The sequence below is a fragment of the Coloeus monedula genome, assembly GCF_965178545.1.
Source record: "Coloeus monedula genome assembly, chromosome: 22".
NCBI lineage: Eukaryota > Metazoa > Chordata > Aves > Passeriformes > Corvidae > Coloeus > Coloeus monedula.
The window spans coordinates 4,788,113-4,813,795 of NC_138802.1; the positions used below are offsets into that span (position 1 = coordinate 4,788,113).

The 25,683-nt window shown below is 42.5% G+C and overlaps 1 protein-coding gene across 4 annotated transcripts in view; it reads left to right on the forward strand.

Annotated features, from left to right (window-relative positions):
- The first annotated feature begins 338 nt into the window (after positions 1-338).
- DHRS3 (dehydrogenase/reductase 3) overlaps positions 339-25,683 on the forward strand; it is a 29,578-nt gene continuing 4,233 nt past the window's right edge. The window contains exons 1-6 of one of the 4 annotated variants that reach the window (XM_082295556.1): positions 339-560; positions 921-1,280; positions 22,086-22,229; positions 22,885-23,004; positions 23,727-23,965; positions 25,065-25,190. In XM_082295556.1, coding sequence (XP_082151682.1) covers positions 1,008-1,280; positions 22,086-22,229; positions 22,885-23,004; positions 23,727-23,965; positions 25,065-25,190 — 902 coding nt within the window. In that variant the 5' untranslated portion in view covers positions 339-560; positions 921-1,007. Of the gene's footprint in view, positions 1,281-17,919; positions 17,967-22,085; positions 22,230-22,884; positions 23,005-23,726; positions 23,966-25,064; positions 25,191-25,683 lie in introns of those variants that run through there. The other 3 variants (XM_082295559.1, XM_082295557.1, XM_082295558.1) reach the window with 3 other exon arrangements.

Consider the following 25,683-nt stretch of genomic DNA (forward strand, 5'->3'; position numbering starts at 1 on the left):
AGGTCGCCCAGGGTACCCGCAGCTGACCCAGCGTACCCGCAGCACGCCCAGCACGCCTGCAGCAAGCTCAGTGTGCTCACAGCATGCCCAGGGTCCCTGCAGCTGGCCCAAGGTCTCCGCAGCTGGCCCAGGGTGCCCGCAGGTGGCCCTGCTGGCCGCGCTGGCAGCGCCCGCCGAGCCGCAGCGAGTTGGTGGCGCGGCGGCGGCCGGCGGGGGAGGGCAGAGCAGCAGCCACTCCCAGGAACAGTAGTGAAATCGCCCCGACACTTTAACTGTCAATCAGGATTAATGGGGTATAAAAGCTCCCCAGCGCCGCGGCCCTGAGCGGCAGAGACAGCAATAGGCAGAAATGACTAAGAGCCAGAGCTGAACTAGTGCACGGCGTAATTCCTGCTCTGTGATCAGACACTCCAAGTGAAAAAACCGGGAGAGGGGGCAGAGAGAGGCGGTGATCAGCTCAACCTTTGCAGCCGGCTCAGGACAGAACGTCTATAGATATTTATAGATATTAAAACAAAAACAACAACCTCACCCTGAATAGAGCCTTTCTTAAAAAGAAGGTCCTGGCAATTCTGTCTTATTTAAGCAATTTCCTGAGTCTAAGAATAGAAATGAGCTGCCTGGAAGGCACTGCAGGCTGAAATTTGGAGACATAGGCTGCTTTATTTTATTTTTCCAAATATAAAAACCTTTCCTTTGGATCCTGGATTTTTATGTGGGTCTTTGCAGCGGAGGGATGCATGGCTACTTTTAATTTTACTCTTTTTTTTTCTCTCTTTTAATTAAAAAAAAGCTCTCCAGTTAAAAAGCAAGGAAACCGTTTTACCTGCATGTGACAATCCCAGAGGACACCGATCAAGAAACAGGGGAGTGACTTGGTCTTCTGCACTACTTTACTCCTACATTCTTTTTTTTTGTAGGGGGAGAGAAGGATTTTTCCAGTCCAAGAACGTCTTGCCCCCAAGTTTTGGAAGGGGGTTGAAGACTTGTGACCCATCTGGGGGTGCATGAAGGGTATTGCTTTTCGTTCTCTGTCAGCTTGGTTTTGTGGAGGTTTGGAAGAGAACTTTGCCTGGGAGAAGAGGATGATCTGGAAGTGGCTGGGCGCCCTGCTGCTGTTCCCGGTGCAGATGGTGTATCTGATGGTGAAAGCTGCCGTCTGCCTGGTGCTGCCACCCAAGCTGCGAGACCTGTCCCAGGAGAACGTGCTGGTCACCGGCGGGGGCCGAGGCATCGGCCGGCACCTGGCCCGGGAATTCGCCAGGAGAGGAGCCAGGAAGGTGAGCAGGGAGGGGAGGGGAGCGCCCACCTGCTGCTCTGCCAGGGAGCCCTGTTCCCTCACCTCTAGGTGGGATTGGTGGGATCACTTGGAAAAGGTGAGAGAGGCTCTCATTTTGCAGAACTGAGTTGTTACATCAATTACATTTCGGAAGTTGCCCACTCCTCCATCCCTGCATCCTGCCTTTCCCTATCTCATCCGTGAAAATGCGATGGTGAGAAAGGTCCCCCTCGTGAATCCCCCTCTGCTGACAAAGGAGAGGTTTTTGCCTCAGCCAGGTTTCCTGTGGCAAGGGAAGGAGAGCTGAGCAATTCTCATGCATGGAGCCAGTGCTCACTTCCATTGCTGTTTCCTGGGCTTCTTCCTGGCACTGCTGGTCATGGGGATCATGTACAGAGAGCCCTCATCTATCAGGATCATATCCAGGTGTATCACCCCAGAGGAGAGGGGCAGGTGGCTCCGGGATGGTGGGGAAAAGCGTTCCCTTTCACCCTGATGGGCTTCCATTTGTGAAATTAATTTCTTGTGCTTCCTGAAGTCCCTTGTATTTCACTTTTGGGCAGCCCAGAGCTGTTCAAATGGAAGATGAATGAGAACCTAGCAAGAACAGCACAGCTTGAGTGGGAGCTGTAGGATTATTTGCACGTTTCCTTTAGGAGAGCAGCTGAGAGTGGTCTGTCTGCACAGGAGCCCAGAAGTGCCAACGTAGCTGGTGGGTCCATTCTCTTGCTCAGGAATTGGTGGTTTACCTTGAAACTTTGTGGTTTGTAAGTACAGGTATGTCCCTATGTGTGAATCAGTCAGGGGATACAGGAACACATCCCTGAAATGAGTCTTGGGATGGAAAGTTTCATCTCCCCCTTTATTGGTAATTGAGGGGAGGACTGGTGAAATTAGACAGCTGCACAAATACTTCTCTGTGTGAGAGGATGAATGAGAGTAAATAGAGAAGAAAGAAGAGGAAAAATACAGAATGAGAGGCTATTTAAAGAAAAAAATTTGGATTTAGTTCAGGATAGTGTTTTGTCACTTCCTTACACATGCATTACAGTTTTCTCTGTGTGGTACAGAGCTATTCTGGCATGTAACTCGGAGGTGTAAAATATGTCAGCATTGAACTTTGATGTTTGTCTGTGTTTGTGTTTAAACATCATGTTGAGATTTACACATTCTGGGAGTCAGAGCAAACAAGTTGACTGACCTTTGGACCCAAGCAATTTGCTGAAAGTGTATTTATATTATCTCTTGGAATACCACGCTTCATTATTTATTTATTTAGGGCGGCTGGTTGCTATGCTGAGCTCTGGCATTAAAGTGCCACCATTTCTACAGTACATTTAAGAGCTGTTTTGCTGCAGTTGAGCTGGGAGCTGAACAATGGCCCTGAGGAGCCAGGGGACAGGGGCCAAAAGGAGACAGGGCTGTTTGAGAGAGAGCTGAGGATGGAATTACTGTAAACAGACACAGACTGTAGTCTATCTGTGTGTCCTATCTACAAAATCTCTATGTATTGTACAAGGAAAGAATAAATGAGAATAATTATTGGGAACCTTTGTACTTGTCTCATATGATGTTCTGAAACACTCTGTGTTGCTAGTTATTGCTTAGAACTTTGGGGTGTTTTGCCTTTTGGGATGTTTTCATGTGTGTCATCAAGGTGTTTAAGTCTTTGCATTGACTCAATTTGAATTAGATTTTCTTTTCAGTTACATCATGGTATCCAGTCAGTCAAATATGGAACTCAGCAAGTTCTGATTCCCCTGGTAGTGGCATTGCCTGTCAGCCTGTGGTGAGAACACCAAAGTAGGCATATTCTCCTTAGCAGTTTTAATGCCAATTTTACCTACATGTGGTAGTTTGCTTTCCCTTTGCTCTGAGATTTCATTTCTTTCCTGCTTCTGTGCTCAACCCTACATTTGTGGATTTTATGCAGTCTCCATGTACCGTACACAACCTTCTGCTTGGCACTCCTCTTCAATTTTACACTTTGCCTTTGACAATCAAAAAGAAATGAAAAAGGCTTGCAATGTCTGGCAAGTCATCTTTTGATAAGGCTTGTGAAAATTGACTGGTTTTCTCTTTTTACACTCTCAACAGTTTTACAATAATATGCAAAGCTTGAATTATTGATCATAATAAATAACTTAGAACAGATTCTGATTATCAGATGGTGTAGTCACCATATTCCAGGTTTAGAAAAAGACTGCCAGCAAAGGCGTGGAATTCTGGGGCCAAGCCCAGCGTGCCATGGAGGCGGCTGGCAGCAGTGCCGCGGGTTCACGTTCTGGTGGAGGGTGTGCAGCGTGTCCCGACCAAGTGCTCCCAGCGCCTGCGCACACAGACATAGTGGCGGGGTTTTGGAGGTAGGCGGCGATATATAACCATATTTTTGAGATTAGAATCTTCAGAAAGATAAGTTAGTTGGGACTGTGAGCATATGAAACTTCTCTGGTAATTAGGCTGGATGGGATTTCATCTTACACTCAGTTTCAGAGGCTGGTTTTGTTGCTCACAAGTGAGATGTATTGGAGCCGTTTTCACGCAAGGTGGCAAATGTTGAATCTCACAAGATTATCAATTGTCACATCTGCAACTCCTCTACTGTCAAATTTGATCTTGCAGTTAAAGCTATGAAGATGACAAGAAATAAATCCCAAAAGGGTTTATGCGAATGGAAATACAATGTCTTCTGCTTGACTGATGAGCATGGAGACTAAAATTCTCAATCTAATGGAATGGAAGTCTCTTGGGCATGATCTTGTAAATCCATACTGATTCTCATTCTTTACCCCCATTGCTCTGCCACTGTTCCTCAAATGTGGCTTGGATAGATAAATGTCTAGGAGACATTTCCTTCTCAGGTGATGTTTCTTTTCTCACAGTTGTTCATTGGCCTCTCCAAAGAAATGGCCAATAAGGGCACAAAGCAGTGCCAGTTCTACTTGCAGTTTCAGAAGTGTATGTTCTGTTTTTTTCAATTAAGACGGCCAGCAATTTTTAGGCCATGAGAGACTTTAATAATCAGATCATCTCTGTTCAGGTGTACACTGACAAGTCAAAGGATCCATACTCCATTTGTAATTTCAAGTAGTTGTCAAGAACTACTTGGTCCTGGGAGGCACTGTGTATTGAAATGCTTCCTGGAGCACTTCTGGAAAAAGCCAAGAGCATGTAAATGAGCTGTATGCAGAGATGAAGTGGTTACAGATGATCCAGGACATGTTAGTATTATTATGAGGGATGAACAGCACTGACTTTTCTCCGGAAGTGCTCAAGTGTTGTAATCCAACTTGCCAGAGATGTGTCCAGATTCATAAGTGCTGGCTGAGAAGCTACTTTGCTGTGGCTGAATTGCTGGAGAAATTAACTTTCTGCTTTCAGTTCCTTCTTGGTTGCTTGCAAAATTCAAAATCCTCACTGTTGCTTGCTTTAACTCTTGAGAATTTGACTGTACCTTAAAAGTATTTGGTCAATGGAGCATCACCTCTGCCTCAGTCTCACACACTGATAGCTCTCTCAAGGCTGATAGCTGGTGATACTCTAGTGAGCCAGAATGGCAGGGAATGTCTGTGTTAATGAAATGGGAGAAGGAGAGACTTTTATGAGTTTATGATTTAATGCCTATGAAATAAAAATCCACTTCCAAAGCCTAATAGTGTTTTGCAAAGACTGTACTGTATAATCCAGTTAATATTGGGAAGACTGGCCCCTTTGAACAGTATTTCTTGTGTTGGAGAACAACCCTCTGCAGATGTGAACAGTCAGGGGGTGTAGGGACTGAATGGGTTCATTCACTGCTCAGTAGAGTGGGAAACTGCTCCTGGTTTCCTCAAAGCCATTTACTTTTCCTACAGAAGTTTCATTATAGTGCCTTTGCCAGGGAATTGTCAGCCGTGGTTTTGATGGTCTCTAGTGAAAAACTTTTGATTCCTATGTCTTTTGTATGTCTTGCTCTTTGTTAGGTTTTCATCTAGAAAACCTTGATCTCTAAAAATTTTCCTTGTCATTTTAATTTACTTTGTTCACAGATTATTTAATTTGAGGTGTGATTGAACAGGAAGGGGATGCTTGATTCGTAGGCATTCTGCATTGTTAAATGTCAACAAAACCTAATAAAAGTAACTGAAAAAGATGTTAATGATAGGACAGAAACAGATTCCCCCACTCTAATATGTAATGTAGTATTCTTGTTTATCTGACAGTGACTTTGGAAGAGTTTCTTGGGCCTTTCCAAAAAAGCCTAACAACCCTGAAATCTCAGCTGTTCTTTCCATCAGTATTTTCACAACATTTTCCAAAGTCAGACCTCAGTGTCTGCTTTTTGGAAGATTTCTTGTCATTTGGTTGTGCTGTCCTCTTTCAGTTCAGTGGCAATTGGGGAGCATCAAGGATGAGAGCTGTGCAAGTCCACACTGCTGTTGGAACCTGGAGCTTCCCTCAGTGTTCCACTTTCTCCAACAGAATTGAAAACCTCAGAGGAACTACAAGTGCTTGAAAGCCTTGTATAATTGGAGGGGTTTAGCTCTGTGAGATTTGAGGCTATTTTGTGTTTAGGCTGAGAGTATTGGAGAGAGGTTACGTAAAAAAATGTTACCAGGTCTTAGAATTTAGACTTGTATTCCCAGTAATGGAAAATTTGGCAAGTTTTGAAATGAGTTTATCAATGGCACACTCCTCCCACACAAACTGCATCTGTAGGCCTACGAATATTTCACTTTGGTCTTTATGAATCATGTTGACATATTATTTCACAGAATATTCTGAGTTAGAAGGGACCCCACAAGGATCATTGAGTCCAACTCTTAAGTGCAGGGCCCCTATATTATTGTCCTGATTTGTATGAATTAGTATATGTCTTCTAAAAGCTTTATAACACATACCAATACTATATGATCAAGGATTAACTGCACTGTGACTAGACTGGATATTACAATACTGATCTCCTGAAGTGAGGGCAAAAGACAGCCACTGCTACTGTCCTGCACCTTTTTTTGAGGTGCAGGGCAAAAGCTGTAAGTGTCTCCCATGGATTTAGTAGGAGTTCTTATTCCAGAATGACTTAAAATATTGGTCACTCTCAAACATTCATCTCTGGTTGCACTTTCAGAGCCTCTAGAAGACTCTTAACTAAACTGCACTGGAGAGTATCTCTTGCCTGGCATCAAATTCCTGGCACACAGGAATGGAAATGTGCCCCGGACTTCATCCAGAAGGGCTGTAGTGTTCCAAACCTGGAAACCTTTCTTTTGTAATGTACAAAGGTGTATAATTCCTGACCATGTGCTGTGGGAGTGGGGAAGGGATGGGAAGGCATGAGATCTCTGCAGGAATCCCAGCAAGCCCTTCTGCGTCTGTCAGCTTTAAAATCCATTGTGCTGGGCCAGTTGTCAAGGAGACACTTTTGTTCTGCAAGTAATAACTGATTTCTGACACATTCATTCCCTCTCAGCTCAGAACATGACTAGACCTGATCTGGCCACCCCAGAGAAGATTAGTCCTGATAGAAGGAAAAGAACTGGTTTAAAATTACATGCTTTCAGAGCTGAGAGGACCTGATTTTCCTCAGAATCTGATTAATCACCATGTACTTGTTTTTAACAGGCATCATGACCTAACGTAATGAAGTCAGAAAGCCTTTAAAATTAATTTTGTAAAAGAAATGGATGCTGTTCTGATGTACATTACCCAGTGCAATATGCCAGTGTGGTGCACTGTGTTAAGGTGGCCTGGTGGATAATAATTTTTAAAAGACTCAGTGTAAAATTTTTACATATATATATATTTAGATTTCAATGCTAATACAGTTGTTGCCAGGTGAGCATCTGTGCCCATTCTGAATGCTTTTCTTGCCCTGTGGTGGTACCACAGTGACATACAGCCCACGTGTCTAATGGCTTTCTCTGCAGTCATTTTGAAATGCAAAAAAGTAAGTAACCATTTGGAAAAAGCAATCTGACATTATGTGAAAAAGATAATGTAATCTAAAAGGAAAGTGCACATATTCTATGCTGTAGATATTTTAGTGCAATGAGAATATTTACCTGTAGTGCAAATATCAGGCTGTAGGTGATTAATCTCCTGTTGTGTGTGGTTAGAAAAAAGCCACCATAGGAATGCAGCAGCTTCGGGGATATGTTAAATGATGGTTACTTTAATCTTTCTTAAATTTAAGCACTTAATCTTACAGTGAACTATTAGAGCATGTCACAACTTACCAGCAACCAGAAGTACGTGAGAAGAACTGAGGAGTGAATGTTTTTCCATATCATGCAAAATAACACATTAATTTGAAACTTTTGGTAAACTATAAGAGCACAGATCTGATTGGGTGGCTTTACGGTCTCCAGAAAGGCTTTATTTCTGCAAAGATTATATCCTGATGGCAGCTTTATTTAATGGCTTCCTGTTGGCAGCTCCCTACTTTGTTGATTGGATTTAAGGATGGGCAGAAGAGACCTTGTTTGGAGTCCCAGGCTGCGATGGCATGAAGCCTGTGCTGGGTGCTGGTGCCAAGGCCAGCAGTTGGAATAACATGCTGAATAAGTGTCTCTGCCTGGCAGGCACTGCCAGAATTTATCAGCTCTCAGATCTTTGGTGTCTGTGAAGCAGCTTGGGCTGGAGCTGTTTTAACTTACAGTTTGGAGCATACCTGTTTTTTGTTGCTGGGTATGTTGTAAGGAGAATAAATAATGTTAACAAGAAGTGGAACTTCGTGTTACAGGCTTGTCATCTCCCATCGGGATACGGTGATGTCATGAGAAAATATTGTCCCAATGAGACCGTGCTGTGTTGGCACACCAAGATCCAGCACTTTTTAACATGCTGAAGGTCTGGCATCAGGGCAGTTAAATGAGGCTTCTCACTAAATACAAGGACTGTGCCAATGCTGTAAAAAGTTTTAAGGATGAGGTTATATATTAATGCCATTGCAGTGCCTCAAAAACTGACTTCACACTGTTTAGCATAAAGATGCTAAATGTGCTCTATAAGAACAACAGCAAAAGATAATGCTGGCCTCAGGGTTGGAAGGGATAAAATAAATAAATGTGACAGTAGAAATAAAAACCAAAAGGCCACAATGAGTACCAACACAGAACTCTCTGCTAATTAAAGCCAGAGTCTGGAGCACCACTCATTGAGCCACTTTAAAGTTTTGGGGGAGGCATCACAGCAATGGAAGTTTTAAGGTGGGGTTTGAAAAGCAGCAGTAAAGGGTTTTGAAGAATGTTTAGAGAGGTGCAGGACGTGTGGTAGAAAACAGACAGGTTGTTCTAAAAATTAATGCTGGGAGGTAAAGGCTGCAGTAGGAGACCTGATGCTAAATGAAAAGTGATGGGAACATGGGTAAAGTGAAAGTGAATACCTTGAAAGTGAAAACAGAGGCTCAGATCTGGCAAGCTGGAGGATGAGGCAGTGAAATTCAAAATGAGCTGACCTGGTCAAAGCAGTAGATGAGGTGTTTGATCTTGAGCAAGGACTTGGACCAGAGGACATGCAGAGGTCCAGAGCCTCAACCATACCCTGATTCCGTAATTCTCAGTCTTATTTGTACCACAGAAAGGAAAAAGGCAGATTTTCTGAACTTCAGGGCTGATAGGAAGGTTTTGGTGTATAATGTTTCATGTTACTTATCCGAAGTGATTCATCCCTATTTTATTTGCATTGTTTCATCACCTACAGTGACTTGTAAAAGTACTGCTGTGTATTTATGTTGCATTTATGTCATGGCTCTGGCACAGGCTAGGAAAAAGTCTCAGATTTGTAGAACTATTTTCATCTGAAGCACTGTAGGTAGTATTTACTGCATTATAAAAGAATCAAACATGCTGTTGAGCTAATGTCTAATTTAATTAGCCAGGCACAGCAATTTGCTTTAAGAGTGACCATAATCCGTGCATACAGTCCTAATCATTTGACTAAAAACATTTTAAAGGAATCAAAGATTTTATTATTTTTGAGCCTGCTGTGGAAACCTGCTTTATTAGGGCAATACTATGCAGTGGATAGTAAAATTATGAAGGAGGAACTTAGAAAACTCTGAATAGACTCTGAATTCCATTTCTCAAAAAGATCAGCAACATTCAAAGCTGGTACATCAAGAACTATCTCGTTTTACATCAAACTGCCAAAGCCAAGACCAGGAACTCAGCCTGACAGTAACCTGAGAGGGATGAAAATATTAAGGCAAAAAGGAAAAAAAAAAAATAGGACAAATAGATTATAATGATGAAGTTCACCGAAGTAGCCAGTTGATTGATTCTACAGGAATGATGGGCAGAAGGAAAAAAGGCAACAGTTCTCTTGATTTCCTTCCAATAAAATTGGACAAGGGTCTAGAAATTCTGTATCTTTCCTTCTGGGCAGTTTGAAAATGTCAGTTAATGATTATTGAGTATTTGAGTACTGAGGATGAGTTAGAGTATTTGTTTTAAAATCCACTAACAAATGCTAGTTAGTGTTTAATGTTCACTTTCACTTTGATCCCTGGCCCAAATTGAAGGCACAAATCTAACATGATTGCTGCTTCAAGGTTTTCTGCAGGAAAGGGAGACTGAAAAGAAAAACTCTTCAAGACACAGAAAAACAGCCTCAGAGCTGACCACTGAGAGCGAACAAGCTCTGGCATTTTTAAACCTGTGCTTATCAGGAATATAAAGCAGAAATTATTAGAGATCTTTTTAGCTGGGCCCAGACTCTGTTCTTCAAAGCATCCTGTCAGCATCCTGAAGAGTCGAACAAGTCAGACCCAGGCACTGCCAGATCCATTGGCTGATAACACTGACGCCAGGAGAAAAGGGTCAAATACATGTTGTTTGACCTTTATCCCAGTGGGGATTAAATTGATTCTAATTAATAGACTTGGGAATAGATGGGTACCTTGGCAGAGTTTGTAATTAATTTAAATTGTTCATCCCATTATCTTAGCCATAAACTATGCATAATTACAATGGAATTTTGTGGACAGCCACCCTTTTGTTGCCGCCTTCTTAATTACAATTTATTGACTGCAGTGCTGCAGAGCTTATTTGTTTTGGTTAACATAGGGATTTCTGTTGTCTTACACTGCCTGAGCAAATGTGTCAGTGCTCCATTTATAGCAATAAAATCATGTTTGAAAGCACAAATGCAGCTCTGCTGAATCAGTTGTGCTTTAGGTGTGTGCCTGTGAGGTAAACCTGGCTCTCAGTGTGTGATCAGTGACAGTTGTACCTCTGAGTACATTTAATCAACATAAAATTATACATATTTTGAAGTGGTATAAAAATGATGCCTGGAAAGATTCTGGCTGTGATTATCCTGTAGTATGACATAGTTTTAGCCACAGATTGCAAAGAGTCTGTATAAAGGTGGGTGGCAGTTGGTGTGACCTGGATAACAGTGTATTTTTTCCCTTAGCTCAGTGAAAGACCCTTTTAAAGTAGGTGCAAATGGAGTTCAAACTTGACTTTTCATTCAGTCATCATCCCTTCTCTTGGGCAGCACAGGTGTATCCATGGGTGCTGTTTGCCTTTTTGGTAGGTCCTCTTTTCCAGTAAGTCCTGGACTAGAATCTTGGTGTGGAAACTTCGAGTGCTGGCCTGTATCAGAGAGTCAAACTTCAGGCACTGAAGTGTTCCTTCAGTGTTTCTCGGAAGCTTCACTGAGGAGCAAATGTCTCCTTTATGGCCAGGCCTACATTAAGAAGTCAGGAGTCACCACTCAACCATGATCTTTTGTGTGCTTACAATTGGGGTTTGTTCTATTTGCTCTTTGAATCACCAGGTACACCCAAGATTTTCTTAGTGTCTGAGGAGCTGACAAACTTGCACTACTTTACCTGAAAGCCGAAATTCTTAGGTAATCATTTTACTGGACCTCAAGAAAAACCTCAAATATGCCAGGCCTAAATTATGGGAGTGAAGAGTGTTGCTCTAAAGACACTGAGCAGTTCCTCTTTCCATGACCTTCAACAGAATGGATCAGCAATAACAGTGGGAAGACAGATATTTTCTACATGAACATTAAATTAGTGTTTGTCTTCTATCTGTCATTTCAGTCTCCTTGCTGGCAGTAAACACAGACAGCTTGTCTCTGATCAGCACTTCCCTGGGCAAAGTTTGGTGGAGAGGGAACGGAAAATCCTGACATCCCCTTTCACCAGCTTGGTTTGACATTGACTACAACGTCAAATTCCCTGTACCCAGCTCCTAAAAAACCTTCCCAGTGAGGACAGACTCAGCTTACTGCCTTAAGGAGACAGGTCATGCTTCCAAGTGGGATATTAAAGACATCCAGCTGGTACAAGTGCTTCTTTCCCAAATGGTAATAGCTCAGGGCTGGCTCTGGCCACAGTGAGCTGTCAGGAATTATGTCAGAACATTTCCAAGGCCCTTGGGAAACACAGAAGTCCTGCCTCGCTGAACTGAGCTGTTTGATTTTGGGGTTGGGATGTGCTGCTTGTGCAATGCTGTAGCTTTCTGCTGCTTGTTACTGGATTGTAATCCAGGCCCCTTAGAGACCGCTGTCCGTGCTGTGTCTATATTTGATGTGCTTATGGAGTAGGTTTGTCTCTTCAAAGGCAAACTCTTTAGCCATCAAAAGGGGTTCCAGGGTTTATTTCCCTGGATGATGATGTGCAACTGTGGCAGATTGTTCTGTGACACCTTTTCTGCTGAAAGGAGGGGGATGTGTGTGTATGTGTGCACACATGTGTGGGAAAGGGATCTGGCACCTTGCGTGTACTTCAGAGCCCAGAGTTCAGTAGTGGGTCAGCCAGCTCCTCCTGACATCACTGCACTTGTTTACAGCTCTCACTGAGCTTTCCTGATGCCTTTGACCACTAACAAGGTTTCATCTTAGTCCAGCATTTGTGCAAAATCATAAATTTAGAAGAGCATCTTATATCTATAAAGGGATTTTAGTTTCTCTTCCTCACTGACTTGAAAGGGACAATAAGAGATAGAAAATTCTTAACCACTGAAAATAAATTACATTTAAAAAATAAATTATATCAAATTATAGACTACACAATTTCAAGTTGTTGTTGAAATTGTAATGGGACTAAATAATCAGAATGCTGGTTATAGACTGAAAAAGGATCCATTTCAGAGGGAGTTGATATATTCGGGATGAAGTCAGAATGGCTTCTTTAGCACTGGAATCAGTAAAATCAGTTAAAACACTTTTGGTTTGCATTTGAGTCTCAGATTTTAGGCCAAGTGGTGTTACTTGTTTCAGGATCCATGTTTCTAAGTGCAATTCCAACCCAGATCTCCCACTGCTGCACATGGGGATTGCTGTCCTTCAGGCCATTACTTCAGTTGGGTTTGTCATTTATATTTCAGTGGAAGCGAAGATTGTCCTACAGTGAATGTGAGTCAACCAAAAATAAGCCTGTTTTTTAGGGCTAAATTTCACACACTTTCTTGGAGCAGTCTCCAGATCCCCAATGCTCTGAAGCTGCTGGTAGGGAGGGAACTCTTCAGGCAAAGAGCTGTGCTTGTGACTGCCTTTGAACACACCGAGAATTACTGTCACTCAATATTCTATTTCTGCCCCTCGGCTAAATCTCAGTTACTGACCAGGTTACATTATATCGTTTATTTTATTGGAAAGTCAGGTTTGTCTCATGGTCTGTGATAAGTTAATTGATTATATGTTCACATTGAAGAGAATTAACTTCATTTTGCATTGCAGTGGCCTGAAAAGCATGCAATCACATCCTAAGGACGGTAACTTCCAGGCAGCTATAAGTTAGGAATATGCTAAAGCTGGATTTGTGACTGCCTTACCAGCCCCTCTTGTTCTAATAACTGCCATTGTGGCAGAATCTGCTTAGAATTGCTTTGATCATTTCTGGATAAAAGTAATTAACATATATATAACTTTTGTTTCTACATTTAGATATCATTTTATTTAACCAGACCTGTGCTGGTTTTCACATTTTTTGTAAGCAAGGTAGCTTCTTTATCTTAAAAGTGTATTGAAAAAAATTGTGTAATCAGTGAAAGACCCTTTTTAAAGCCATGCTGTACCCCTGGGGGTGTGTGTGCTCTGGGAGCTTACAGTCCTCTGATTCCCATCCTCCTTCTTTTACTTAATAGACTGAGAGAGTTAAATATGTCCTGAAAACTGCCATTTGTACAACACATGAATAGATTTTAGAGATTCTGCCCTGTTGCATAGCAACAGCCACCATTAAAAAATAACATTTTGAAAAGCACATGAAAAGATAGGCAACCAGTTAAGCATTTCAATATTGAAGCTTTCTTCTTAAGCAGTGCCCTTTATTTCTTTGACTAAAATTCTTATAAGGAAGGCACCTTTTGACAGCTTTTATATGGTTTGAAAATGGTAGCAGCTCTCTTTTGCTGGAGGCAAAGAAAGGCTTGTAGGGGAGCTTGTCTGGAGCAGTTGCTGGTGTTCAATTTATACACAAATTTAAGGCAGGCTATTTTAACTCCAGTACTTCTCCAGTAGCCTCACGGGAGAAGTTATTTTTTCAGTCAAGAGCTGAATCCTATTATGTACATGGATGATCTGGAGCATATTTTAGCCCTTTCTGGAGGGCAGTTTATAATGACAGCATTGGGAACATTATTCACCCTTAGGTTTCCATGGCTGGTTTTGTTGCAATCCTTCTCCCAGCTTAGCAAATTTAAACCCTTCCCTAGTTTTTCTTTTCAGTGATGTTTTGAGTATAGCATCTAATTGATAAATTTGTATTTTTTATTTTTACAGAGCTTGTAGAGGATTTTTTTTATATTCCCCAAAATAAGTGAAGTGCTGGTGAATTGCTCATCGTGATTTAGCTTAGAGCAAAACTGAAGGTGTTCTGAATTAAAGCTGACAATTCTTTAAATTGGTAATGCAGCATGATTGATGCTTCTATAAGCTGTGCAGGGTCTAGCCTAGGAGTCAGTGTTGTCCCTGGGGGGATGCAGTGCCCAGCCCTCTCCACTAGAACTTAAAACCACCCAGCATTTCAACATTTCAAGGTTAGGCTGCTCTGCTGCAGAATTTGTCTCAGAAATAGAAAGGCAAACTCTAAAGAAGAATCCGCTTCAACCAACTAGCACCCAGTTTGTAGCTCTTTAATTCTTCTTTTCCATACATTTATATTGTCAGATTTTTCCATTTTGTTAGTTTAGAAGTGCAGACTTTTCAGTTAATTGTTGGTTGAAGAGGCAACTTGTGGGCAGTTTTGCCTAGTGAGGTGAAATAATGCTGTATTGGAGCCACTTTTTAATTCCACATGTCCCTTTCTTCTAACATTACCCTGTACTCTAAACTTTCGGACTTCTTTAGCTTTCCAAAAACAAACAGTTACTGTTCAGTGTAGACATAACTTTGTGTTGTAGTAAATGTTTAACTCTGTTACAATGAACTTTTAGCCTGCCACATGGTAAGAATTCTTTACCTGTAGAGTTATATCCAATAAGTAAAAATAATAATGCAGCATTTTGGAAGGAAAATGTGCACACAGCAAACCTTCAGTGATGCTGAAATGTCCTGTATGACCATGGCAGTAATTTCTTTTTCCCCTTTGAAATGTTATTTACTGACTTTCTATCCCTTCATCCTGTCTGCTGTGCATGCAGGACAGAAGGGCTTTCTGCACCTGCATATTTACCCTCCTCACAATTTCCTGAGATCTCTGTGGACATTTTTATAGGAATCTGGATTATAGGGATGCCATGCCAAGCAAACGGAGGCGGCAGCAGCACACTAGTTATTTTTGCAGGGTGGAGTATTATATTTCTATTGGTGGATGTCTCCAAACCCTTACCTCAAATACAGAACTTTTCTAACATTACCCCTCTCCCCACCCCCAGATACGCCACTTCTTCCTGCTCTCCAGCCAGAGAATTTTACTGCGGGATATCTCTTTGTGTGCTTTGGATCCCTGGAGCAGCGGCCGGTTCTCACACATGGTGTGGCAAGACATTCACCATTAAATGTCTGTCCTTTCTTCCCCCACAGATGCTTCCAGGGACCTTTGCAGGGTGACAGTTTGTGGCCACTTGGTGCTTTTTGTTGGAACGTGCACTCGGTTTGACCCTGTCCCAGCGTTAATGGGATTGTAAAGGCTGACTCCTGCCTGACCTCTCCTTGCAAACAACCCTCACCCTTCCCCTTCCTCCTCTGCTCCGAGCAGAGCTGGGAAGAGTCGCTCCCAAGGCAGTCTGGAGTAGCAGTTCGTGCTGCAGACGAAAGCAATTGGAAAAAACATTGGAAAAAAAAAGTCAGCAAGGGGCCACCTGTCCTTAAATAGTCCTGACTGGGAGAACAGTGGGCATTTGTTCCCTTCTTTAGGGGGAGCTGGTCTTAAATGCCTGTGTGCAGACAGAAAATCACACATTTTCTTTCCAAGGAAGGTCTCTGTTGAATAGCAGGCAGGTGTTGACATACTCCTCTGTGATTTTTTTAGGTGCTGTTTGGTTTCTTTCAGAGGGAAAAAAGGGTGACTGGGGTACAACTGGAATTGACTGTTGTTTAGGTGAATAATGTTAATCCCATTGAGTGCTAAGTCAACATATAAAGTAATAAAAATTCTGCCTCTAGACGAAAAGGATTGGAATTCACTCTTTTAGTCTCCTTCTGAAGTCTCTTTAGCCCTAACTTTTAATCTCATTACTGTGTGTTACTCCTGGCCTTAACTCAAACCAGTTTATAATAAAGTCTGTGGCTTGTGTTTACCAGGGTGGCAGGATTAAATTTAAATTCAATTCTTACAGACTTTACAACTTCTAAATAGTAATCTAGAAAGGCTTGTGTGTAAAATAGAAAAACAAGCTTACTCTCTTGATTCTCCATGTTAACGTGCAACCTTTTTCATACCTGTCCCTTGCAGCTTTGATACTCACTGTGGGAACTGAGAAAAATTTGCCACTGGCCTGCTTTGTTTGCTTACCTTTATAAAAGTGTCACTAACGGGCTGGGTTAAGTATTTTGACCTACTTCAGGCATCACAAGGAGGTTTTTTTTCCTTTATAAAGCAAAGATTGGCTTTTCACACTGCAGGGCTACACCTTTCCCTCTTCCAGTAATCTGCCTTTAGCTGCCTCTCCCATGGAGAACTCCTGAAAGAACTTGTCTGCCTTTGCCTGGGGCCAAGAGAGGGGAAGGGGTGGAGGAGAAAACCGTTTTGCCATTGACAGGCAAAAGACATGGAGCTTTTGAGGCTGTGGGATTTAGCCTCCCTTTCTCACGATATGCAAAACTCTGCCAGGATTATGGGTCACACTGGAATGCATTTTTTCGGAGGACAGGCTGTGAGTTAGTACTACCAGACTTTGTAAATATAGGGGGATAAGACTGGCATACTTCAGTGGATTATCTACACTTTGTACTTCCTAAAAGTATGCAGGAACCCTGAGTGTTGGGCGCAGAAAGGCTTTCTGTGTTTGAACAAAGGTCTGTGCAATTACAGATACCAGCTCACACAGAGCAACTTTTGTTCCACTGGACTAGGAAGGAGGTTCAAAGGGGGAATGAAATGTGTTGACCTACCAACTACTTCCTATCTCTGCTGATCTGGGGCTGGGAGTTGTGGTTGATTTGTGGAGGCAGCAATAATGACATCAGGCAGGAAGGGCATTCGTGTCTCTGCAACACTTTAATCTTTCAGTGTCTTCAGATTATATCAGAGAATTGCTTTATGAATCGTAAAATGGAGAAACTTTCGGCATGGAAGTTATATCTGCTAATCACAGCTCACCTTGTGTTGTAAAGGACCAAGGGTGAACAGTTCTTTACTCAAATACAACCCAGATAACCCAAGGGGAGTGCCTAGAAATAGCAGATGTTCAGTCTCAGAAGTTTGTGGTGGGACACCTTTCCAGTACTGCTCCAGCTCACTGGAGGCAGAAATTCTAGCACAGCAGGTTTGCTGAAGATACAGTGCCAAAATAATTGATGATGTAAAAGGGCAGCGTTCCTTTGCTGCTGTTCTTGAATTGTGCTAGCAATAAAATCGGACCAAACAAGTTAACTAGCCTTGTAAATGATGTACAGTTAGCTCTGACCTTGTGTCCTGCACCAGTAATACCCTTCAGTCTCTGGAAGCATTGATCACGTGTTTATATTGTGGTTCATAGCAGTTTCAATCTAGACCAGTTTATATAAATTCGTGGCTTTATCTGATTTTGCGGTGGCCAGAAGCATAACTCTTCTTGTGTTATGGTGAAAGTCAGGCTTTGGCCCTGCAGGATTGGGGCTTTTGGCACGAAGCCCGTGCAGGTCTCTGTTAGGCAGCCTTACCTTAGTCCAACAGCAGCAAAACTCTTCCCTCTGACTCCCCTCCGACCTCAGGGCAGGCCTCATTAGCAGATTAAATCCAGAGTTAAATGAGTCCTCTGGGAGCAGAGGATGCAGTGCCTGCCCCTCTAGCTGAAAGGATTTTCCAAAGGTCAGATAAGGACCTTATCTGTGACTCCAGATCAACAGATAAAGTTTGTTTTGCAAAAATCCATGAATAATCCTGGGAAAATCTGTGCCAAGTGTGATGTCACACCCCTTGCCTACTTTGAAGTTCATCAGGGGGAGGAGGGCACGTAGAGTTCCTCCCTCTGTCATCATAAATCTCTTCTTCCCTGTGTCCAGTGGCAGGATCCTGCCCTGCTGCCTCCAGTAGCCTGGAGTGTCAGGGATAGCTTTCCCATTCCACCTGCCTCCCTGGCCACTGCCAGCCCGGGGTCACGCCGAGGTAAGTGCGGGCAGGAGGCCTTGGAACGGGATTATCCACCTCCCCAGGCTCCTGCCCTCGCCAATTTTCTGGTCAGTAACTCTGTGAAAGGAGAGCATGTCTGGTGCAGCAGGGACAGGCAGGCAGGGGAGGATCGTGAGAGATGAAGGGGAGGAAGAAATAAGGGCTGGATTCTTTCCAAGAGAAAAAACTGTCCAAGAATTTATCCAAAATGCAAATTAAATATTCCTCTGTCCACCACTAAGTTACGGTGAATGGGTGGCTGTGCAGCATCCTGATGGGCTGGGAAATCAGGAACACGGTGTCTGTCTTTATTCCTTTGCATTTTTCTCTGTCCAGACAGGAACTTCTGTGTCTGTTGGAGTCATTCTCAGCCTCCAGTTGGGACACACTTACTGCCAATTTAGACTTAGAAAAGAAAGAGGAGACACACCAGACTCTGAGCCCCATGTCTACATTTGGAAAATTGTCCTTCCTAATAAAATGGACCATTTCCTAAACCACAGGTCTGGACTACTCATGAATGCAGAGCCCTCGATTCCCAGCTGGGGCACAATGAAGTGAAATGATGCCTTTCTTGATGTTGACTGAGCAAAGAATAATATTCTTGTATCCCAAGGGTTGCATCCCAAGGGAAGCGAAGAGCCAAGTGTTTGGGTAACTGCAGCTCACGTGGCAGCAGCAAACTGCCCCAGGCCCACAGTGGCTCATTAGGTCAACAGGGAGCAGAAGGGTTTGTTCAGGAGCATTGAGAACATGGATGATCATCCCTTAATTACACATTTTGCAGAAGAGGGTGAATGCAGGAGAGCAGAGAACTGAGGAGTTTGTAGAAAATCTCAAGAGGCAATAGGAGATTAAGGACGTAGAAAACATCAGAAACATCAGAAAACTGCTGTATTGCCTATGCAGTAAGACTGAACCAAGCCCTCCATAAAGATGTTCAGGAGCAACAGATGCCTCAACTGTGAGACAAATGCAGCAACTGAGTCTTGTCTCACTGTAAGAGCTGATGTCCTGAGAGGCTGGAGGGAAGCCCGTGCCAGTTCAGTTTGGCCAGATGTAAGAGAGAAATTGAAAGTCTCATATGATCTCGTAGGAGCAGTCAAGCTTGAATTTGGACCAAAAGCACATTGTATTGAGTTCTGAGTTTTATCCATCTGTAAAAAGTAGCAGAAATGACAGCAGGAGCCCTCACTTCCCACTGGGTCATCAGGGACCTCTCACAAAAGAATGGTCTTTTATTTACTGCCTTTCTCTTACACAGGCTGAAGCCTTCACCTGAGTGTGGACAGTATCAAAGACAGGAAACTTCTCATGGAAAAAAGGCAGTACTGAAATTAATGTTGTCAGCAGGATAAGCAGCAAATTCTGTCTTCCCCAGATGGCTCAGATTTTAACGGGGTCACCTTGCAAGACTTGCCTGTAGGATATTAAAGGTCGCAATGAAACTGTTGGGGCATAAAAAAAATACTATATCCAAGAGATGCATCACAGACAGATGTTCCTTTTGACAGGTCATCCTTTGCTTAACTATTCTTCCATGTATATTTCCTGACATTCAATGCATCAGTGGCAGCTCCTGGGAATAGGAGGCTGTGTGGATGTTTGAAACAGATTGAAGTGAAGAGTGAGGGATCTACTTTTTATTTAGCAATAGCAGTGTGAAGCGCTGGAGTATTAGATATGTGAGGGCAGTTTCTTGCCTTGCACTCTCCTCGTCTGACACCTTATTTCTCTTTCTCTCCTCTTCCTGTCCTACCTTCCATCACTCTTTAACAAGTCACTTCATTTTTTAATGTGTGCATTGACTAATCCAACCCTGCAAAGAGGGTGAAGTTCACCCTGATGCAAGACTCTGTGGGCATCAAACTCGATGTTTGCAGTTGACATTTTGTAGTGGTTTGTCCTCCCCTTTGCACAGAGATGTGGGTTGTGAAAGGGAGAGCAAGTGTGCATGTGCTCACAGCTGAACAGTATTTTGTAAATATTTCCTGAGAGCTTGTGAAATTTCTCACATGTTCTTGATTTCCCTTCAAGTCTGCAGTGTACACATGAAAAATATCCCTTGGTCTAGCCCTGGGATCAGAAGTGAGTAAATAGCCATCAGTTTTACAAGCTTTGAGGAGATGCCAAGCCCTGATGGCCAAGGGTGATACGCTGAGACTTTGGAAGCCAGGCCAGTGCACAAGCTGCAATTTCAGCCATATGCTTTCTTACAGTTTTTAAGTTTTAAGCTTTTTCCTTGAAAATTACTTCCCCTGAGATAAGATTTCCCATGAAATGGCTCTGGCATATTTATACACGCTCTGAAGTTTCTGGTTAGCCAGATTCATTAGTGCTCTGGAGAATTTGAGGATATAAATCTTATCAGTCTGGGTGTGTTTGGGTTCACAGATGTGCCAATGACTTGGAAATGGGATTAATTGTAAATGTGACTTCTTTGGGAAATGGCTGAGGACTTGGGTACTTCTGCATTTTAGCTTCGCTTGGGCACACTGAAGAGCTCTTTGGCCCTGCCAGGGATTAGTTTTAGTACCAGTTATGAGATAAGCTTAACTCATCCTTAAAAACAGGTATGTTAAAGCTCCCTGCCAGAGGTTTGTTGTGGGGAAGGAATACTGCACTCATAATACATAATTTTTAATGTTTATCTTGCTGTTACTAAATTAATTGCAGGGATGGAGCTGTAAGCAGTGATGGAATTCAGACTTTTTTCTTTCTGTTCTTTCAACTTTTGGAAAACTCAAAGATTTCTTTAGTCTTTGAAGTTTAAGTGTGCTTCTTTTTAACCATTAAAAAATCAGTATACTGGTCAGATTCATACAGACTCAATACACAGTGGTGTGAGAAGGAACTATAACCCTGGATCACACGTGCTTGGAAATAGCACCATAATTTTGCATTTCCAATGTAGCAACCGTTTCTTCTTTCTTTTTGGATCTTGCTCTTGGAGTCAAAGAGCAGTCAGCTGATTGCAGTAACATGCTCCATTCAGTAATTTATTTTTTGCAGAAGACAATGACTCACCATTTATAACATGGTGAGTGCTGAGAAGACTTAGTTGAAGAGCAAAAAGCATAGATCAATTCATTCATAAAATGTCTTAGGCAACAGAGATGGAATTATATTCCTTCCAGTAACCTTAAAAGAAATAGAAAATAAGGTTGTGTACTCAGAAAAAAATATTGTGGTTAAGTCTGTTTAGCTGCAGCTTAGTGTTTGAAGGACAGTGGTGGAAGCCCCCTCTCATACTTGAGGCTGATGTTTTTGTCTCACTAGAAAGATGTACTGGACAAAGCCCCATGATGGAAGTTAATGAACCTGGTGACTTTTCAAGTTATTTCTATTTCTGACCTCGCTGCTGGTGTAGAAATGCAGATAGAGTTGTCTGGTTATGTCTCATTCTAAGTCAAATCCATGCTCCATTATTTGAATGTTTGTGCCATGAATATTCAGAATTTTCTTTGTACAAGAAGCAGTGTTTAATTTTTACTGTGTTAAAAGGGAGTGGCAGGTGAAATGCTGCATATATGAGCTGCAAAATAAATTCATACTTGAAATTTCTCACTTTAAAAGTCTGTAGTAGGATGAATGCTTGTTTGAAATGCACCTGAGACACCAGCCTGCAATCAGCATTGCAAGTAATTACTAGGCTCAAAAAATACATACTACTGCAGAGCAGATTTTGTCTCCAAACATAAAACAAGAAGTAGAGAACACACGAGATATTCAGGGGGATCTGTGGTTTTAGGATAAATTTATCATTCTGTACATGTGTATAGCAAAAACAGGGAGAGATTTGAAATGACATGATACAGTAAAATTTCCAAGTATTCCATATACTGGTCCTGTTAGGCTTAAGATCTATTTTTTTGTTTTAGCTTGTATTGCTTGTAAAGAATCTGTAACAGAGGATCAGCACTGGGACACAGGTCCCACTTGATACTCCCCATGTAGCAGAAAATCATTGCTTGTATTAAATGAAACAAAACAACAGCCCTGGCACTGAAAACACATCAAAGATTTCCATCGAACTGTTGAAGATAGAAGCATGTTTTAATTATTTTAGATACGAAACAGAAGCAGTTCAACTCTAACAAAAGTTTGTCACTGCAGATCATCCTGTGGGGTCGGACTGAGAAATGCCTGAAGGAGACCACGGAGGAGATCAGAATGATGGGGACAGAGTGCCACTATTTCATCTGTGATGTAGGAAATCGGGAGGAAGTCTATCGGCAAGCCAAGGCTGTGCGGGAAAAGGTCTGGGAGAACTCTGGTTGTGAAGGGGTTGAGGGAGCTGGAGAAAAGGAGGCTCAGGGGGAGCCTTCTGGGTCTCCACAGCTCCCTGACAGGAGGGTCCAGCCGGGGGATATCAGGATCTGCTCCCAGGGAACAGGGACAGGATGAGAGGAAATGGCCTCAAGTTGCGCCAGGGGAGGTTTAGATTGGATTTTAGTGAAAACATTTTCATGGAAGGGGTTGTAAAGCATCAGAACAGGCTGTCCAGGGCAGTAGTGGAAGCACCATCCCTGGAAGCATTCAAAAACCATGTGGATTGTGGCACCTGAGGACATGGGTTAGTGATGAACACAGTGGTGGAGCCGGGTTCATGGTTGGACTTGATGATCTCAAAGGTCTTTTCCAGCCTTGACAATTCTGTGATTCTGCGATTCAGTATTTGATGAGAAAGAAAATATATTGGGAAAAAAGAAGGGTGACCATGCCAATAACGTTGTACAAAGTCTAGCTACCTGTGTGAGGTGATCCAAAGGATTGCAAGGCCCATAGGCAAGAATGTTAAAAGCTGTGAAAATAATGATGTGTTTGGGCAATAGTGGCTGTTCAGCTCTAAGGTAACTGCCAATTTGTATGGGGAGATAGAGTTTGTCACAAGTAATTTGCCTTTTTTTTGCAGGTGGGTGACATCACCATCCTTGTGAACAATGCTGCTGTGGTCCATGGGAAGAGCCTGATGGACAGTGACGATGATGCACTGCTCAAATCTCAGCACATAAACACCCTGGGACAGTTCTGGGTGAGACAATCTCTTGTGTCCCACATAGTCAGAGCTGGGAAAGAGAGTGACGGATTACAGCCAGTAGGTCTTTCTAAGGGATGCTTGATAAAACCAGTCTGTCTTAAAAACAAGAGAAAAAACAATGTGAGGGGCAATGGCCAGAGGCAGGAGATCAAAAATAAATACAATCTTTTCAGTATTACTCAGTATTTGATGCTCTTTATTCCCATTCTGTGATTTCCAGTAAAACATTTGATGTCTTTGTCAAAGCCTGAGCTCACAGAGGAGTTTTCTGTATGGTGATGTGAAGGGAACATGAGAGGAGTGTGGGACTACATTGCTCAGGGAAGGGAGCTGTGAAACTCAGTCCATTTTGAATCAGACAACAGAAATAAAAAAGGGCTTCTTGTGATTTCATCACTTTGTTGAAGACTTTATCCCGTACAAGTTCTTAAGCATAGAATGTACTCTGTTCATGGCCTTCATCTGGAGGTACTGCTTATATACGTGCTAGGAAAGACTTCTGTTGTGTTTCTACACGAACTTTGCCTGCTTAGAGTCTCAGAAAATGGCAAAGCAACAAGGTCCTCTGCCACTCCTTTCCTGACATAATGAACAGGACATTGGGGTTTGTTGTGTCCGTGTCACCTTATTTTTTTCAGTCAGTGTTGTTTTTGATGTATCACTGCTGAGCAAATCTTTTTTATTTCTTTTCTTCTTTTAACTCTGTTATTCTTCAGACCACCAAAGCATTCCTGCCAAGGATGCTGGAGCTGCAGAATGGGCACATTGTTTGCCTGAACTCTGTCCTGGCCTTGTCAGCCATCCCTGGTGCCATTGACTATTGCACCTCCAAAGCCTCATCGTTTGCTTTCATGGAGAGCCTGACCCTGGGGCTGCTGGACTGTCCCGGTGTGAATGCCACCACAGTCCTGCCCTTCCACACCAGCACAGAGATGTTCCAGGGCATGAGAATCAGGTCAGTCCAGGGGAACTAGAATAAAGTATCTCATTTTAAATGAATCATCAAAATTCACTCCTAATTAATGCTTCATTTAGTTAAGAGAATTTGATGTCTCATTTGGCTGCCTGGGAACAGAGGGTCAGTCTAGGCCACCTGGGACTCATCAGACTGGTTCCCTCAGTGTGCTAGGATATTCCTGCAGCCTGTTCTGGGGGAGACGTTGGCTGCTACAGGGAGCACTGGAAGCTGTTTTTCCCTGCGTGTATTCAAGCCATACCAGAGAGGGAGGGGAGGCAATCTGCAGCTGTGGTCATGCAAAAGGACCAGTCTACAAATTACTTCAGAATTAACAGTACAAGTTCCTTCTTTATTCACTGGAATACTTAATCCTTTCCCACTGAAAGGAATGACAGTCATTTACTGAAGTGAGACTATCAGTACCTCCTTTTTGCCCCTGTCCAAGAGAACAAGTAATGGCTGTCAAAATTAATCTTTTACAATGGGTAAAATAACCTGTTAATACAGATTGTGCTCTCATAGTCAAGAAAATCTGCAGTGTCAAGCTAGCAGGAGCTGGGAAAAGCCTTATGTTTGGTATTAAAAGCAATGGAGGAAAATACTTGTCTTTCACCTGTCAAGGATTTGAATCAAGCAAAGAGGAACAGAGAATAAATGGAAAAACACCAGCTCTGAAAAGACAGCATTTGGTATTGGTTTGCATTCAAATTAAGAAAAGCCTTGAATCAGGGCTCTGATTACACTCTGCCACTGTGGATGCTAAAAAGCAGGAGCAGAGGAAAATGCTTCAGCAGCTGGAAAATTCCTCTGCTCCTGCTTTTTAGCATCCACATGCCACTTCTCACTGAAGGCACCAACATGCACATTCTTAACTGTTTAGCTCACCCAGTAGTACTGGTTGGAACTGGGCGTTCTGCTTTCGGGGTTTTTGGCTGGAACTAGAATTTTCTGCCTCTTAGAGGAATAGCTGGTCCTGGGCATGTTTGAAGGCCAGTAACCAGCTATAACTTAGAGAAACAGGACTTGGGCAGTGATAACCTTAAAGAAAAATCTTGGTTCACATGTAATTATTTTATTTCTTACATTTTTTATTCAGGTTCCCTAGTCTTTTTCCTCCTCTCAAGCCAGAGACAGTGGCGAGGAGGACAGTAGAAGCTGTTCAGTTGAATCAAGCCTTCCTGCTCCTTCCATGGACAATGCATGTTCTTGTCATCCTAAAAAGGTGAGTATTTCCTTTGCCCAGCAATAGTCTCACTACGTAGGGAAGGTTGGCTCTGTGTCTGTTCCCCGAGGCAAAGTTCAAGCTGACAGGAACTGCTCTCTCATCTCTTCCCTTGAAAGACAGTCATGGAAGCAAAAGGCAGATTCCCTTTGGAGATTTTTTGTCTTTGTAAAACTCCTTTATGAAACCAGTTTCATCCCCAGAATTTGGATTCCTGAGGTGTAAAGTGGATTTTTGTCTAGGGAATTTCTTAATAATTAACTTACACAGGTAGTTGATTGGGATTTGTTAAGTCACTTGTTGGACTCCAGGCTTTTTATTGTGTGGGATTTCTGAGCCATAAGGCCTGGATATCCCAGCTGCATTTAGAGAGCATTGCCTATGTTACAGCAGTGAAACTATTAAATCAATATTTTTGTGTATGATCAGGACAGAAGTTTTAAGGTCCCTAAGGAAAAAAAAAGTCATAACTTCATATCCTGAAACAACCAAA